General features: G+C 40.9%; 1 protein-coding gene across 5 annotated transcripts; it reads right to left on the reverse strand.

Moving 5' to 3' along the window:
* Positions 1 to 1,442: 1,442 nt before the first annotated feature.
* TMEM38B (transmembrane protein 38B) lies at positions 1,443 to 17,672 on the reverse strand. Of its 5 annotated transcripts, XM_085567023.1 has the most exons (7): positions 17,509 to 17,672; positions 15,476 to 15,576; positions 13,185 to 13,341; positions 10,469 to 10,653; positions 9,577 to 9,664; positions 7,487 to 7,604; positions 1,443 to 5,611 (listed from the first exon to the last, which is right to left on the reverse strand). In XM_085567023.1, the coding sequence occupies exons 2-7, from the start codon at positions 15,510 to 15,512 to the stop codon at positions 5,405 to 5,407; spliced, it is 792 nt and encodes a 263-aa protein (XP_085423149.1). In that variant the 5' UTR covers positions 15,513 to 15,576; positions 17,509 to 17,672; the 3' UTR covers positions 1,443 to 5,404. The 5 variants fall into 5 exon arrangements, with proteins under 5 accessions (XP_085423149.1, XP_021389674.2, XP_085423151.1 ...); XM_021533999.4 differs by lacking the exon at positions 15,476 to 15,576; XM_085567025.1 differs by lacking the exons at positions 15,476 to 15,576; positions 17,509 to 17,672 and adding an exon at positions 17,000 to 17,457.
* Positions 17,673 to 17,735: the final 63 nt, after the last annotated feature.

Here is a 17,735-nt window from a genome sequence, read left to right on the forward strand (position 1 = left end):
TGTCGGACAGGGGGTTGGCAGCAGTTTAATTGGGAATTATGGCTGAAATCCTCCTGGAATGTCAGGTGTGGTTCTGTGGGAGCAGTGATCCTGTAGAAAAAGCTGTAGTCTTCCTGCAGTGGAAGAGGCAGCTGTTCCTCTGGGAAATCCAGTGTAGGAAAACCCATGCTGGTGTTCCAGTAACTCCAGGTTATATCCAGTTAGGAATGCTTGACTCCTCTCTCTGGGCAGAGCATCTCACAATGGGATGTTCTAGTTCTTATTGGTCATGCAGTGATATTCAATAGCCCATCATTATCATTATCAGCAGATGTCTTCCCTGAGAGAGGATTGGTTGTGGAAGAGATAAGGAAAACTGCTCACTTTACAGAAGACAACTGCCATAGAGATGGCAAATGGAATACATCTTGCCTTGCAATCTGGGACATGACCCTTCTTCAGCTTAAAACCATTACCCCTTGTCCTGTCATTACAGCCCTCCTAAAATGCCTGTTCCCACCTTTCTTGTAAACCCCCTTTAGGTACTGGAAGGCTGCTATGAGGTCTCCCAGGAGCCTTTGGCCTCAATTCTCTCAGCCTGTCTCCACAGTAGAGGTGTTCCAGTCCTTTAATAATTTCTGTGGCTCATTCCAGCAGGTCCATGTCTTTCCTGCACTGGGGACCCCACAGGTACAGGTGGGGTCTCACCTGAGCAGGGCAGAGGGGCAGAATTCCTCCTCCCTTGCTGTCCACATTGTGGGATGAGCTCAGGACAGGTTTGGCTTTCTGGGCTGCCAGAGAACACGGCTGGGTCATGTCTAGCTTCTCACCCACCAGCAATTATCAACACCAGGGGTTGTGCAACCCAGCTGCAGGCTGCAGGTTGCTGTGCATAAACTACTTATCACACTACATCACAGTAGTTTTTATTTGGGATGCCATTTTGATCACCACATTCTACTTCCTGACTGTAGATAAAGCCCTCTGGCAGATCAGTGATCTTGCCTGAGAATATTAATGTATTTCTCTGTCAGCCTTCGTATTGCTATCTATTCCTTGCTGAACAATTCCACACATTTCACAAAAGGCTTTTGATTGCTTAACAGAGCAGTTTTATCAGAACAAATGCAAATTACTATTTACAACACATTTTTGACTCTCATCTTGGCATCAAATGGTGTTTCTCTGTTGCTACTCATTTAAGACTTAGAAATGAGGATTCACCTTATAAATTAAGAGTATTCACTCCGAGTAAATCTTGCATTCACTGTCTAGACTGTTGGATGATGTTAGATTTCAGCAATCCCCTTATGCTGAGCAGATTCAGATTCTACAGAAGACGGATGTTTGGAATTCTTGAACAACTGTGTCTTGCCTAACAATACACTGAAGAATTGCAGTTTAGATGAGGTACTGCTTCCCATCTCCACTTTTTTCCAATAAAATGAAATGGAGAAAAAACAGAAGAGGAAAGCAAATAGCATTTATTGTCTAAAGAAACATCAGTTCTGTTCCTGAAGCAAATTTTAAGATATTCCTTCCTACAGAAGCTGGATGTATTAGTAGAAATTACTCAGAACAGCAATTGGTTTAACCAGGAATATGCCCTTCTAGCCCAAGACTTGAGCTGATAAAGCAATTTCTGAACTACTTCATTTATATTGGCACAAGGCAGCAGCTTCTAATTTTACCAGGTTAATGACAAAATTAGATTCAGTCAAGTAGCTCATGTGTGCAGCTGTGCTGAATCTGACAAGCCTTGCCAGAACAGTTATAAGAAGTTAACAAAATTCTCACACAGAGGAGTTTACCAGACATAGAAAACTAACAGCATGAAAGCTGGGAATTGTTTATTTGAGGCATCCTGGACACACTGTATTAATGTCACCTACAGAATTCAGATTAAACCCTGAGCAACTGGTTATCTTTTTCTATCATAAAATGTAGCTCTCAAAACATTTGCATGTAGCTTTTTTGAGCACCCATCCTTCAGCAACATGTGATACCTTTAAACACAAAGTATTGTTTTCATAGTGCTTAAAACAGAATTTCTGTCAGCATAACTTCTATTTTACCTCACAACGATTTTATTTCTAAGGTCTTCAGACAAGAAAATACTTTTTAAATTATTAAATATTAAAAAAATTTAATATTGCTGTCTTTAACTCTGAAAACAAATACAAAACAATACATTTTCCCCTCTAATTGTAAACTTGTTAAAGACTTAGTCTAAGCATATTTGCACATTGACTTGGGCTAGGAATAGCCAGTTTTCAGGCAGAATTTCATACACGTGTAACACGGTTCCATGCCACAATCCCATTATGTATGGTTCACGTGACCTAGAATACACAAATACACCTATTCAGAAAAACGTCAAAACTTTAAAAAAACATGGACAGGCAGCATGTGCTGGTGTTGCTTGATAATTAGCTGATTGTTAACTAGTCAATTGGCAGCTTCAAGTTAATCCATGACATCAAGCTACAAAAAAATGAGACAGCAAGTGAATACTCCAAGCATTTGTAACTGAAAACTAAGTTTCAGTGTAATATGTAAGGAATATGACTGCTAGTTTGTCCAAAAAGTTTGGGGTACTTTGTTTTTATTCTTAGGTGTTAAATAGTAATTTGAGCTTTCAAGGTACAGCACATTTGGAATGAAGTTGGATTTCAAAGTGAGTTCAATGGTTTTTTTGGTCATCACCATGGAAATGTGACTACTCAGGCACAAGAAATTTCTTTGGTACTTTTATTTTTTTTTCTCTAAGCACAGCATTGGTGACAGCTTTTCTAAATTTAGAGATGTACCTGCAACTAGAACTTTGTCTTTTCAAATCAGATCTCCCTCCACATTCTTTTTGGCATCCTGCACAAAGATTAACCTAACCCCTCTTTGCTGAACAATGCTCTTCAAAGCAGTGCTCTCTGAAGAAAATAGTCAAATTTTGTAAAAATAGTTTATTCTAAAAATTGGCACATCAATGAAAAGATTCCCCTGAAAAGATTCTATTCTTATGTATTGTAACATCTCTAAAATGCCAAAGTTCTTAGTTATGAAGTGTATGCTACTTAGACGGCTTCATATCTTGAGTAAAAAAAGATGCAACAAGCAGAAAGCAGCAAGATTTCAGCAAATGCTAATAAAAACTTTCAGTGCTTCTGACATTAAAGAGTGGTTTAGGTTGGAAGAGACCTTTAAGATCAAGTCAAGCTTTAACCCAGCATGACTAAGGCCAACACTAAACCATATCCCCATGTGCAATATATATACACCCTTTTAAATCCCTCCACAGATGTTTACTCCATCACCTTCCTGGACAGCTTGTTCCAAAGCTTTTTGCCATTTCTGTGAACAAAAACTTACTGATGTCCAAATTAACCCTCCTCTGCTACAGCTTGAGGCCGTTCCCTCCCCTCCTGTCGCTGTTCCTGGAGCAGAGCCTGACCCCTCTGGCTGTCCCCTCCTGTCAGGAGCTGTGCAGAGCTCAAGGTTCCCCCTGAGCCTCCTTTCCTCCAGGCTGAGCCCCTTCCCAGCTCCCTCAGCCTCTCCTGGGGCTCCATTCCCTTTCCCAGCTCCGTTCCCTTCTCTGGACTTGTTGGTCTTTCAAGCTGTGAGGGGCCCAGAGCTGCCCCCAGGATCTGAGGTGTGGCCTCAGCAGGGCCAGCACAGGGACAGTCCTGCCCTGCTCCTGCTGCCACCCCAGGGCCGGGACACCCTGGGCTCGTGTCCAGCTGCTGTCACAGCACCCCCGGGCCCTTTTCCAGCCCCTTTTCCCCCATTCTGGAGCTGGGGGGTTGTTGTGACCCGAGGGCAGGAGCCAGCACTACCCCTGGGTGTCCCTCATCCCATGGATCCAGCCTGTCCAGACCCTCTGCAGAGCCCTCCTGCCCTCCAGCGGATCCACATCCCAGCCCGGTGCTGCCCGGGACTGCCCCAGGGCCCTCGATGGCCTCATGCACACCCGTGCTGGGGGTGCTGGACAGGCCTGGCCCCAGCCCCGATCCCATGGGAGCCCCGCTGGTGCCAGCCCCGCTGGGTGTCCCTGCGCTGCCGCCGCTCCCGGCCCTGCCCTCGGCCAGTCCTGCCCCAGGCTCGGGGCCCTGCCGTGAGCAGCCGCTTTCTCCAGGAGATGCCGTGGCACAAGGAGCCAAAGGCTCTGTGCAGTGCGGGCAGACACGTCCACAGCCTTTCCCTCGGCCCTGAGCAGGTCACCTTGGCACAGGCTGGGCAGGCAGGACCTGCCTCTCCTAAAGCCAGGCTGGCTGGGCCTGATGCCCTGGCTGTCCTCTTCCTGTCCTGATGGCACTCCAGGTGACCTGTGCTCCATGGTCTCCTGGCACTGGGGGCAGGGGACAGGCCTGTAATTCCCTGGATCCTTCTGACCATTCCTGTAGATGCTTGTCACATTTGGCAACCTCCAGTTAGCTGTGACCTCCCCAGCTTGCCTGGACTGCTGGTAAATGATTGGAAGTGGCTCAGCGAGCTCTCTGCCAGCTCCCTCAGCCCCCTGGGTGGATCCCATCCCACCACTTGGGAGTGTCCAGGTTTTCTAGCAGCTCACTAACCATTCCCTCATGGATTATGAGGGCAACATTCTGCCCCATCCCTGACTTGCAGCTCAGGGTGCTGACTAAACAAGTTTGTCTTTGAAAAGAATATGCTTGGAAAAAAAATGCAGGCAAAGAATGTCTAGACCCAAGTGAACCAGAAGATAACTACAAACCACTTGCAAAACACTAATGTGGCAAAAAACACCTACATCTCAAATGCTTGCAAATAAGAGTCCAAGGAAGTCAACAACAAAAATATTGATGTGCTTCTGCTTACTAACTGTAAAGATTTTTTTTAAGTGCTAGATAATCTACTCTCATTTTAAAACATTAAAAATATTTTAAAATATTTACTCTAAGAAATTAAGAAAATCTAGACCAATGCAATGTGAATTACAGCAATAATTCAGTTACTTTTCTAGTTAAAGGCATTAAATTGGTACATTTTTATGATTTTATACAGTGCAATGTGATTAAGCCTTACTTAATGACTTTCTTATTTGGGATGTGCTACAGTGAACACCTGACAGTACAAATCAGGGTTATCAAAATGACACATAAGAACTGGGGGATAGGAAGATGTGAAACAAGTGATACAGTAGGAAAAAAACATGATTGTCACGTTTTTGAAACTATCTTTTTATCATATAAGCAATTGAAGTTATCGTAAGTACAAAAATTAGTAAACTTTTAAGCACTATAGAAGTTCATAGTTTTAACTCACAAATCCAACGCGTGCATTTACACATAGCTCACATAACACACTCCAAAAATTAGAACAGCCCTGTTCTCATTTTCGTTAGAGAAACCTCTCAGCCAGCCTAATCTGGAAGACACACATCTTCATGACCACCACAAGGATTTCAAGTCACTTATTCTGTTTTCTTTGCTTGTTTTTTCTTAGCACCCTCATGGTGCTGCTCAGAAGACTGGTCACAGACTGAAGAGCCGTTGGAAGATGTGGCACTTTCACCCTTCACTTTGGAAGGTGCCTTTTGTGAGCCAAAAAACATTTGGCCCACTGCAGCCTCGAAGGGAGCAAGTGGAGAAGTTGAACATCTTGTCAATATCATTTTGACCTACAAAGAACAATGATCAAGTTACAATAAAAGTTGTGATGGCTCCACAGGTAATCAAGCTCAAAGTTGAAGGGGTGTATGGCATTTTTAACTTTGTACACAAGGTGAGGCTGTGCCATCACTAACATAAGTCTGCTCATTTTAGCTGAAATTGGTCAAAGAATGCTTTTCTTTCTGACCAACACTCTTCACACAGCTACAGGGAGGCCTGAGAGGGATTCTTCCTCAGGAACTGTAGCAATAGGAAAAAGGGGAATGGGTACAGATTGAAAGAGGAGAAATTTAAGCTGGATTCTAGGAAGAAATTCTTTACTGTGAGGGTGGTGAGATACAGGTTGTCCTGCGATGTTGCTGATACCCCAACCATGGTAATGTTCAAGACCAGGTTGGATAAAGCCTTAAAAAGCCTGGCCTAGTAGAAAATGTTTCTGCCTATGGTAGGGGAGTGGAACTGGATGATCTTTGAGGCCTCTTCCAGCCCTTAACATTGTATGACTCTATGTTTCAATGAGCTATACACAATGTGCATAAAAAACTCTCTGTAAGATTAATCATCCTGAGAGTTAATCACATTTAATGCCATACATTTAAGGTGAAGACCAACTTTTATGTGTAAGTTTTGTGCCTTGTTCAAACTGAAAAACTAAACAGAGTGGCTTCCTTCCACTTAAATTGGAAAAATTGAACGTGTAATTCCATTTTGAATGTATATGTCCATAACCAGACTTTAATTAGAAGTCCAGATAGCCATATTCATTCCATAAAGTTCAGAGATTTAGGTGCGCAACACTTAGGACATGTAACTTTGGATCAGGATTGAAAAACCCAGCTTTGGGTACCAGAGATGTTTATATTGCAACAGTTTCTAAAGCTTTCAGAGACATGACAATTTTCTAGGAGAGGTTATTAAATAACTACACCAGATACACTGTTGCTTTATTAGTCTGTTAGTTAGGTGGGTGGTTGAGTTCCTGACTGTCAGTGCAAACATCAGAGTAAGGATTTAGTTACTACAGCACAGCTGCACAGCCAACTTCTGTGGACACTGCAATTTCTCACTTCCAGAACAGCATTCCTTTCCTTCATCATCCCAGCATCCACAGTTCAACAATGCCTTTATCATTTCAGATGGAAAATCAAGGACATAAGCTTCAAGCTTTGGCTCCCTAAAGTAACTTCTGCAGAATTAAACTTGTCAGCTCCTTCACAGAAAGGAGATTGGCAACCACACTTCCACACATTCTCTGGTCTGTTCAACACCAGTTCTGAAGCTCTTAAAATTGCCTGATATCTGCTAACAGAGATTTCAGAGTTTATATAGACTATATAAGAGTTTTCTTATAAACTAGTAATCCAGAAGAAAGGCATCATCCTGGAAATGAACCAAGAATAGAGGAACTGAAGACTTCAATAGAGAAGTAGTGTCTATTTTATTACAAAATAGTTACTGCTTTTCAAGGTAGTTTTGGTATACCTTCCCTTCCCATCCAAACACTAATTTTGTGAACGTTTTAAATCAAATGAGAATCCAGCTGGTTTGTTTTGCAGACCCACTGGTGACTGCATAGGGACACACAAAAGACAGAGAATAGGAGAGTTTCTTTCAACAAGAATTAGTTTTTGAGATTACAGACATACAAGCCTGGAATATCAAATACTGAGTGCCAAAATTACTAATTTTATTTTTCTTTTCCTCTCTGTCTCCTGCATACATTGAACAGAATCAGTAACACAACAGGTCTTCCATTCTGCTCTTTTATAGAACTCTAAACACGACTTCAGCAGAAGCTGGCCTTCCCATCAAGCAGCATGCATTTTAACAACGAAATAAAATATTTTATGTTATTTGGTCACTAGCAACTTTCAAATTCTTACCTTGAAGACAACAAGAAAGATGGTGTATAAAAACACAAGGTTGTGTTTTGCTATTGGCAAATACTGTCTGCGTTGCAGGGTGAAAAGAACTGCTCCTATTAAAGTTACCTTCACAGGGCTAGAAATCAAACAAAGAATGTTAATTTCTCTTCTCTGCTCTACAGTGAAAGCTGCCTGGAAAGCAATACACGTTCTTAGTGTGCAAAATAATTATTTCTGAACAGAACTATTGAAAACATGTGGTAACAGTGGTAAGATCCAAAATCCAGCTATAACTACATTAAGATTTTCACTTTATACACTATTAATATACTTTCTGTCCATAAATCTTCAAATCCAGCACTACTTCACACACCCAGCTAACTCCTATTTGAGAAATACTCCTCAAACCAATGCTTCTATTCAGACTTTATATGTCAGCTTGATTCTCTTCTTCCTCTCCCAATACATCTTATTGAAGAGTTAAATTACAGGGCTCACACTACTCGGACTAGACATAAAAACAGGTTCCTATACTATACTCCAGGAGTTAGTTACTCCAAGGAGTTGCTTAAGATGTTGAAGAGTAACACAGCCCACTGTAACACTCCAGCAGTTCTGGGGCTGTATCAGCTTAAGACCTGACTGGAGCCAGGCCTGTATTACCAGGTCTTGCCAAAACAACTGTGCTGACCTGAGACATGCAAAGATTTCCAACCTATTTCCAGTTTACAGCAAACTTTGTTGTGGTACAAAATCGCTTCCTAGGTATGCAGCCAGAAGAGATCTTTGGTCAGTTATCCAGAATTCTGTGCATTTCTTAATCTGCATGTGACTTTTACAGGTGACATTCCTGTTATCACAGAGCATCTATGGTGGATCTACTCTTTACTGTCTTTTCAGTAGCCAAAAAACTATATGAAATTTCTGCTCAAGAAGCCAATAAAACAGCCCTGTGTACACAGGCATCTCATCCATTTGCAAGATGTTTGATGTTTTTAACTCTGTCACTTAGTTCACTTTAATGTTCTTAAGACTTAGACATAAATAAAACTTTTAAAATCTTTTTTGAGTTACTTTGAGCCATACCCACAGTGGAGAAGGAGAATATATGCAAGTGATGCCAATCAGTAAGCATTGTTCTGGTGTTGCACCTGTAAAGACAGTTTTATATGTGTCTACAGTGCTATTTTTGACAGTCACCTTTTTTCTGGAAGTTTACTTTCAAGACTGTCATTCAGGCACTGACAAGAGAAATTCTAAATACTTAGAATTTCAGAAAAAGCCAACAACTAACACAATCCACAAAAAGTTGAAATATTGTCAAAGAGAAGGCCACAAATGTCTCTCCTGTTATTCTGTGTCTAGGAGTGGCTGCTGAAAAGCAAGATAGCTTTTTAAAAAAATAAAATTATTATTTTTAAAGACCTGACTGTAACCTGGGAAAGATCAAAAGAATTTTAGGAAATTATCACAGTGACCTTATCTTGACTTACAATAATAGCTTGTGGCTTTCCAGCCTGCTTCAATTCTCATTTTACAGAGAAAACCAGGAGGCATGTAATATTCCTCATTCTTTGCTTCTGCAAGAGAAGTAACTTTTCCCATCTTGCAGGTCATTTCTGCCATACTGAATAACCAATTTGTACCTTCTCAAATAATTGATGTCTTTGGAGGAAAATAGCACTGGCAGCAAAAGTAAGAGTGACAATGTTCAAAGGAAGCCATCTTAGTGATGCTCAGAACATACACCAAAATTCACTTGTGTATTTCTAGTACCACTGTACTTTCATTTTGGATAGAAGACCATGTCTCTGTATGAAAAACTGAGCCAAAACAGCTTTCCAGCAACTGTCTTCTAGGTCTTTACTACTTTCTGACAAGCCTTGTTGATTTCCCATTTGCAGCTCTTAGGCTGTGAACATTAAATTATTAAAACATCTTCTAGAAGTCTCAAAATTCATTGTCCCATCTCTCAAAGGATATAGACTAAAACAGAGTACAAGTATGTCCTAATTTTTTTTTTTTTGCTTCAACCACTGAAAGTAAGCATCCACACAAGGAGCCAGCAAAACAACAGCTAACTTATTGCAGTTTTTAAAAAAACTTACTAAGACATCTGCAGGAGCTCATTGGTTTCAGGTTTCCACACTCCTCTCACCAGCTGCTCAAAGTTAGAAATTAAGCCACCACCAGCACCTGAAATTGAAGAGATTTATGGCAAGTTTCCACTGACTGCTACCACTACTATGCCACTGCTCCCAGAAAAACTCATGACACCGGGTGCTAAATGTGGCACCAAAGCCCAGACTTAGAAAGACTTAATCCAACCTTTTGTGCAAACAAGACTCAAACAACGGCCATGAAACCTCAGAGGTTGAGACACTCAGCAAGCAGGTCAGGTCTGCCTGTAAGTGACAGCATCTGAACTGATGCAATCATCACATTCACACGTGTTGCTTTCCACAGCAGCACAGAATCCAGCAGAAACAAGATCTGCACAACTACTTTCTGAAGTGACCCCGATGGTGTGGGTGCAAATTCAGCTGTCAGGAAGGTGACTTCCAGAATTCCAAATGGCAGGCAGGCAACAGGGGTCATCCCCATGTTTAAAACCAAGTAATGGTTACAACTCAAAAACCTCAGCTACCCAGTTCTCTTCTTCAGCCTCATGCAATGACACAGCTCTGAGGCAATAATACTGTTGGAAAGTTCAGCAACTGCTACACAGAAGATTTACTTCTTTATTGTCATCGACTGTCCCTCCTGCAGGCTCTCGTAAGATCTTCTGAAGGGAACTCCTCTCAAAGTCCTTCAATGTCACCCTTAATTCAGGCAGAAAATCTGCAGCACAGGCTTTTTCCTTCAGGGGACATCAGACTGCATCAGGACTACCGTGCCCAGCACAGCAAGGATGGTGCTACAGTTCTGCTGAGGGGCTGGACATTCAAACACCACCCCAAAAAACCCCAAACCCTCAGAACAAGATGCTGTGCATGTTACCTCTGGCCCAGCCAACAGCCACCATGATAAGACAGGCATCTTTGTAGACAGTGTCTGCATGTGCAATGCCATCTGTGATCTTCCAAGTCCTTGTCACTTCTTTCATTCCTGCCACCAGAAGACGAAGAGGCAGAAAGGAAAAGCAGCGGCAGAATATGTCTTCTGGGCAGTAAAACACTAGATACCTGAAAATCATCAGAAAAAAAACATCAGCCACAATTTGCTAAGGAATTATCTTTTCATAATCTTTAAATATATTTTTGGAATATGACTAGCAATGCCTGATATACTACTGACAACTCAAAGCCTCATGGTACACATCTCGGAACAAATTTGAAAAGCTTCTGAGCACACCTGAGCTTTTGCACCAAAACTAAACACTACTGCCTCATTGTACCAGAGATTAATCCATTGAAGTCCATGTGAAACAACTTTACATTTTTCCCATTCTTCTACACCTTATATATCACATTTTTATAATTCAAGTCATTAAAGGGGTATCTGATTGACTTTGTGTGGTTTGAGTTTATCTTGTGAGTTATTTTTTTGTTTGGTTCGGTGTAAGGGGATTGTTGTGTTTAGTTTCTTTGTTTGGGATTTTTTTTAAATAGGATTACAAGAGGGTGGTAAATGAAATGTTGACTCTGTGCTTCCAGACTGTAGGTACCTGGAATTATATAACTTCAGCAAGAATGCCTTCACTAGTTAATGTCATACTAGCTGAAATGCATGGCTATTTTTAAGCAGATTTAACATCTTGGTACTCACCAATTCTAGCTTTTCCAGCTTGCCCATTACAAGCACATTTCTTTATACAAAGCATTGAAAGAACACTACACAAAATATTTTTGATCATCTTGCTTTTAAAACCAAATAAAGATGGCTAACAGTTAAATCCTAAGTGAAAGTACATTTTAAAATATTAGATTACATAGTGGTTTATTTTATGTCTTCAATAATAAATAGAATTCAGTTCTGAGACATTCACAAAAACCTAATCAAGATTAAGTATCTTGATTAAGTTATCTTAAGTAGATTATTTCAGCATAGGAGTAAGAGTAGTTATTGCATAAGAGCAGATAAAGTGTTTAAAAAGAAGGATCCATTTTGTTTTCTTAAAAAAAAAAAAGACACTGTCCCTTGCTTCAAGGTTTTTCACCTCAGTCCTGCCTACCAAGAATTTTTGAGGCCCTTCCCTTTATCTCTTATTGTAAAGTCAGATGCTTCTGCATGCAACCTAGCTTCAGCTGATATGAAGCCAAACACATAGAGAGAGGACGTATTTTACAGGCTACTGCAAACAGCTATTTAAGCCACTTAGAAGACAACTCACACCAGAATTAATTGAGATCTGCAGAATGCGGGTTTAGGACCCTGAGGCACTGGTGACAGGACTGAGGCTGGCACTGAAGGCCCACTCTGCCTGCAGTCTCTGCTGACAGTAGATGCCGCTGTCCTACAGACTATTTAGGAGCATTCCTCAAGCCCAGCATGACTCCACTCCCTTTACAGCTCCAAGTGTGGCTTGGGGAATTTATTTTTGCATGATCTGGGACCAGGAATTAAGGTCATTACACTCAGGAAGAGGAAACTTTGTAAAGCTGGAAGCTTAAAATATTTTGTAACATTCACAGCTTCTCACTAAAACCTCATTTAATTTGTGCATAGCAAATCACATTTGATCACAGTGAGTGAAACAGAAATCTTGTTCTCTTCAAGTGTACTTCTAGCTCATGTCACTTAATGAAACAAGCAATCAGTCTGACCACATCAGACTAACACAACCACCGGAAGGTTCTGTAAGATCTGTTAATAATTCACTAATAATACATATTATTAATTTCACCAAATTAAATATGTCATCTTCTATTGCAACACAAAGACCATAAAACTAGTACATAGACCCAGACAGATAGAAACACTTGCTTTCATTTTAATGAATTTTCAATTGTAAAACTTATGGAGCAAGTGGAACTAAAGGATTTTAAGCAGGCCAGAATATCTAAATATAGTGATTGATATTTCTAAATTGAAAACCCCACTGTTGCTCATAATTTTTGTTAAGTTTGAAGTTTTCTTCAATGATCACTTTCTGGAACAAACAAACTCCACTGGAAGGCCACATTTATATGAAAATAACACCAGATTTTTATTTTTTTTTTAACTCCAAAGCAGGCCAAATTGCCTACAATTCAGCTAGCTACTGTCTTCCACCACAACACCCACTCATTTGAGAAGGAATGAAATACAGGAAAAAAATGTGTCTGGTAGTAGGAACTGAAGGAAAGATGTGTCTTGGAAACTCAGTTACAGGAATATCCAAAATTTTTACATCAGCCAGGTTCTGGTCTTCAAGAACTAATTTTTAAAAATTTGACTGCATTTATGACATACCTATGTTCAGTAAATCAGCAACTGAATAATTTTATTAAAAAGTAATGTTTGCAGCTGTTTGACCAGGAATGCTAACAAACCTAAGATAAGTCTAATCTAGCAACAGAACATTTTGCTACACAACAGGCTGTAAGAGTTGCTCTCCATTCCCAAAGAACAGGATCATAGCTGCTGTGATGCTACAGATGAAAAGACAGCATCCAAATCCACAACACTTTTAAGTAAAAATTCTGATTTACATGGAACCTTGATGGTATAGTATCAGTTCACAGCACACAGCTTCCTTAGAGCCACCTCGTCTTACCCAACTCTGGCTGCTTACCAGACTGACGATGCCAGGAGAATATTTATGGTCTTTGCCAGAAATGCTACTGGAGGCTCACCAAGCATCAACGAAGACAAAACTGAACCCCCAAAGCAATAAAGCATTGCACTAAACCAACAGGCCAATGGACTTCGGACTGACACTTCCACAACTCCTGTGGAAAAAAAAAGCATAAACAGAAATGAAAACTGGAGAGTAACATCATGTTTTAAAGGTCAGTATTTTTCAATTTAGTTCCTTCAGGTAATGAAAAATCCTCCAGCAATTGGCAAGCTCTCACAGGAAAATTTTCCAGAAATACAAACCTCAGGGTACGGTGACTTTAACTTACACTCCTAAACAGAAGTGAGAGACTGACAAAGTGTTCTCTGAATAGATTTTGTGCATTAGTTTGTTATATCTGTGTACCAAGAGGAAAAAGCTTTCAGAGCATGGCAATGAGGTCTTGTTAACAGCCTGACACGGGGACACACTTGCTTTCAAATTTGTATTAAAAACACCTAAGTGGCTAATCGAAACAGGATTGCTGACATTTGGAGGGTTATTCTAGGAATTTCATTTCTGCTTCTGAGTGTTCTAAGAATTCAAGGTAACTGTTTTCCCTTCTTTTCTCATAATATTCTGCTGTGATTGCTGACCAAAATGAAAACTACATCCAAGATAATTATCAAATCGTTTTCACCTGCACTCTTGAAGAGAGGAAAAAAGGTTACCTTGAACTATAATTATAAATTCAAATTTCCCTCATTATTAAAAGGTTGACAGTTTGGTTTGTTTCATCATCTTTAAAATGAACTAGCATTTTAAAATGCAAATTAGCTTTGCCAAAAAGAGTACTTAATATTAAAAGTTTATACTGGAGGTAATGGGAAGTATTAACCACTTTCAGAGGAAAAAAACATTTTACCAAAGCTAGAAATATCCTCAAGTAGTTGTTTTGACTATTTCCTTCCATTTTAAAAGCACAGTGTTGCCAAAGCTTCCCCTTTACACTGGTTCTGAGCTGTTTGCCTGAACGAGTTTAATTTTGTCTAGTCCAAAGGCTGAAGTTCACAAAAGCACTACTGTCTGCCCCAAAATGAAATTTGACATCTGTTCCCAACTGAGAGTAAAAGCTTTGGTTAATCAGGTATTTCTGTGGGAAAAGAAGCTTTTTACCCAAGATGAGAGGCTCAAACATTTAAAAAAGCATACAGCACTTTCAATACAATGTATAAACAAGACTGTTCCAGTTTTAGTGTTGGCATAGATATCAAATACTGTAGCACTATCTAAATGCCCATGTAACAGCCGATTTATAAAAATGAACTCTCCTATGCATTACAGAATATCTGAATAAAAAAATAACATCTCTTTTATTTTTAACTATTTTGTAGTTTATTTTTCAAACTGCAGTACCTAGTGCTCCAAGTTAAGACACTTGCAAATTATTAATGGCTTGTGTTTACTACTTTTGGAGTCAGTTTAAAATTAGGTCTCTGTTCTCTCTTCTTTCCTGCCTTCCAACGTTCACCAGCTTCTCCAAATTTCCTTTTTCCCACAACTAGCAGCAAGTGGTTTTCAGTTTTGAGGGCACATTCAGATGGCCCTCTACCAGTAAGCTCCACAACTATGCAGGTAAATTTCTTCATTTCACAAATAAAAAAGTCAAGAAACTGGAACCTCTATTACACTTCAAGGTTTTTATGTTGGTCAGCACTAGAAACAGCTCAAATGCCAGTTTTTAACAATTCATACCTGCTTTCTAACAAGGAATATACCCAATACAAAAGACAATCAGGAAAAAAAAAACTAATTTAAAGATTATTTTAACATTGCTACATAAATTATTCCTAGGGTGTAGCCTTTCAGAAGACAAATGCAGTTTGAAGTAGGTCACATGTTTTTATACAAAGTGGTCATTTATATTTGTCCTCTGATGCATCCTCTAAAATTAATGAGGCATCACACAACCATGCAATGGTGGATCTGCCAGAAGGCCACTAGCCCTGCACTTCAGAAAGGAAAAGTTTCCAAACACAAGCACTAATTTCGAATATAGTTTTAAGAATTGTTCCTGAACAACAGTTACAATAAAAAACAAACAAATCCAAGAAAAAAACCATAAAATCCCCAAACAAAATAAAAAACTAAAACAAACATACAAAAATACATGAACAAACAAACCCTTACCAACTATTTCTGTCAATAGGATTATATCTACTTTAAACTTTTCTGCATGTTCCAAATAGGCAATAATGCATACTACACACACATCTATTGAGCATACCAGGAAGGTTTGTACATACTTTGTCTAGTACCCCATTCAACCAAATACAGTATCATTAGCTAAGATAAAGGATTTATGGAGTCAGACTTAGGCTGAAGAAATTATTTCTCTTCAAATCACCTGAAACACATCATAGAAAAATGTCAGGAACAAACCAAATGTGACACATCCTCAACCATCAACACCTTTTGCTGTCCCTCCATCCCAAAAAAAGAAAATTGCCAGTTCTACAACTGGCTGGAGTTACAAGCAAGCAACTCCTAAGCCATCCTAAAAGCACTAATCAAGAAGTCTTCTTTTAAAACACAAAGAAAGCAACAAGTTGTTTGTCACTGATGTTGTTTGCCAGTCACTAGTGAGCAAGAAAGCCTGGCTAGGAGGATTGGAAAAGTCTCAGTTAGTGTGCACCCATCCATGATCCAAATGCCTACACTGAATTTGATTTTAAGCAGTGGGGGTGGGTTGGTATTTTAATGAGACAGTAATCTGGAATAAAATAAATGTGGCTGTAACTTGACCACATACTTCTTACATCACCAGGCACTCAAGGCTATCCTGTTATTTCCCTGTCAAATATAGCTACTGTTGTAAGTTTCCAAAAAGAACATAAAGCCTAGACAGCATAAATCAACAGTAATATATCCATACTGAGTATTCATAATAACTGCTATTTCAGTTATGATTTAATGCTTAGTTCAAACCACTTGGGGAGTGAGAAACAGGCCAGCAGGCAGTCACCTGGATTAGTTATTAATTCCAAGTATTAGAAAATAGTCAGGAGTTCTCAACTATCAGCTATTAAGCTGAGAAGGGAAAAAAAAAATAGGCACATGGATCTGACCAGACTTTTGATAGCAATTTTATTTTTCTAAGTGTTGTCTCACTAAAACTATGCTGATGTGAAGCAAATGGGCTTCTCATCCTCATCTTTAGGTGTGCCCATTTCAGAGGAAAGTTTAAAGGTATTGTATGATGTCAGAAAGTCCCTTTCTAAATGGAACAGATACATTACACAATACCACAGCCCAGCACCCATCAAAAATTTTAGCAGCATTAAAAAAGTTTGGTGAAGATTCTAGAATACATAAGCACTTTATACCAGTCTTCACAGTCTGTTAAGTGCATTTCCTCAGCAGAAGGTCGAAATTCACCTTGGAACACTTAGGAAGGGACCAAAGAACAAGGTCTCACTAAAGACAAAATCTTTGAAATCTGAGGCAAGCAGAAGCTCCAAGATTTGCACTATAATCCCAAAAGCCAGCTCCGTCTCCTATACAGTTGTCACCTGCGACGCACAGTTACTGTAAAGATGTCTAAAGCCACGCCACAAGTAGCTAACTCAAAACACTGAAACAACAAAAAACAAACAGCCTTGGGGTTAACAGCCACAGCGTAAAACATTTTCTGGAAGAGAGCAGGCAGAGACTGGAATGCCGTGATGCACTCTCATACAAAACCTCCTTAGTGGAAGTGGAAAGCTTTGCTAAATTCACTTTACAGTCTACAGGGTACAGCACTGACAAGCCACTGGCACAGGACCTACCCGTGAGAGTCCTGAGCTGTTTCCTAAAAGGCAGAAAAGCTTTAACAGCCTGCTGCACAAACAGGGTGTGTGAAGGATGTCATTAACAAATCTAGTATCTCTCCTCTCAGATGCAATTCTGGGCAGAGAGATACTGGCCTGTATTACACACACCTACTCTAAATAAACCCATACACCTACATTCGAGGGGCCCCAGCGCTTTCACTCCTGAGACAAATAAGTAACTGAATAAAAAACTAAAAGGTCTCCAACAAAACTCTTGGCTGATTTCGCCAGCGCCTGTTGAGTTCTGGAAAGCGAGAAAAGTTTAGGTAAGCGTCTTGCGTGGGCAGCGAGGCAGCGCTCAGGGCAGACGGGCTGAAGTGCCATCGGCACGGCCGCGGGGGAGGCGGCAGGGCGCTCCCCTCGGGACCCCATCCCGCCCGCCGGGCACCCGCGGGACGCCCGGGCAGCGCCGCCGCGGGGACGGGCTGTGCGCGGTCCGCCCCGTCCCGCCTCGCCCCGCTCACCCCGCTGCTCCTTCAGCGCCAGCACGGAGGCGACATAATGCGCCAGGTCGAAGAAAGGGAACATGCGGAGGCGGGAGAAGCCCAGCGGCACCTGCCACAGCTCCATAGCCGGGCGCGGAGCAGCCGGACCGGCCGCCCGGGCAGTGAGCGCTCCGGCGCGGCCTGGCCGCTCGCGGCCGCCGTCGGCGCGGGGCGGGGCGGAGCGGGGCGGGGCGGGGCGGGCGGCG

This window comes from Lonchura striata, chromosome Z (genome assembly GCF_050655825.1).
Source record: "Lonchura striata isolate lonStrDom1 chromosome Z, ASM5065582v1, whole genome shotgun sequence".
Lineage (NCBI taxonomy): Eukaryota > Metazoa > Chordata > Aves > Passeriformes > Estrildidae > Lonchura > Lonchura striata.

Coding starts and splice junctions, on each gene's coding strand:
- TMEM38B (XM_021533999.4), bottom strand. CDS start 17,614: ATGGAGCTGTGGCAGGTGCCGCTGGGCTTCTCCCGCCTCCGCATGTTC. Junction 13,342..17,508: donor GGCGCTGAAGGAGCAGCGGG/GTGAGCGGGGCG, acceptor TTTTTTCCACAG/GAGTTGTGGAAGTGTCAGTC. Junction 7,605..9,576: donor GAGCTCCTGCAGATGTCTTA/GTAAGTTTTTTT, acceptor TTTGATTTCTAG/CCCTGTGAAGGTAACTTTAA.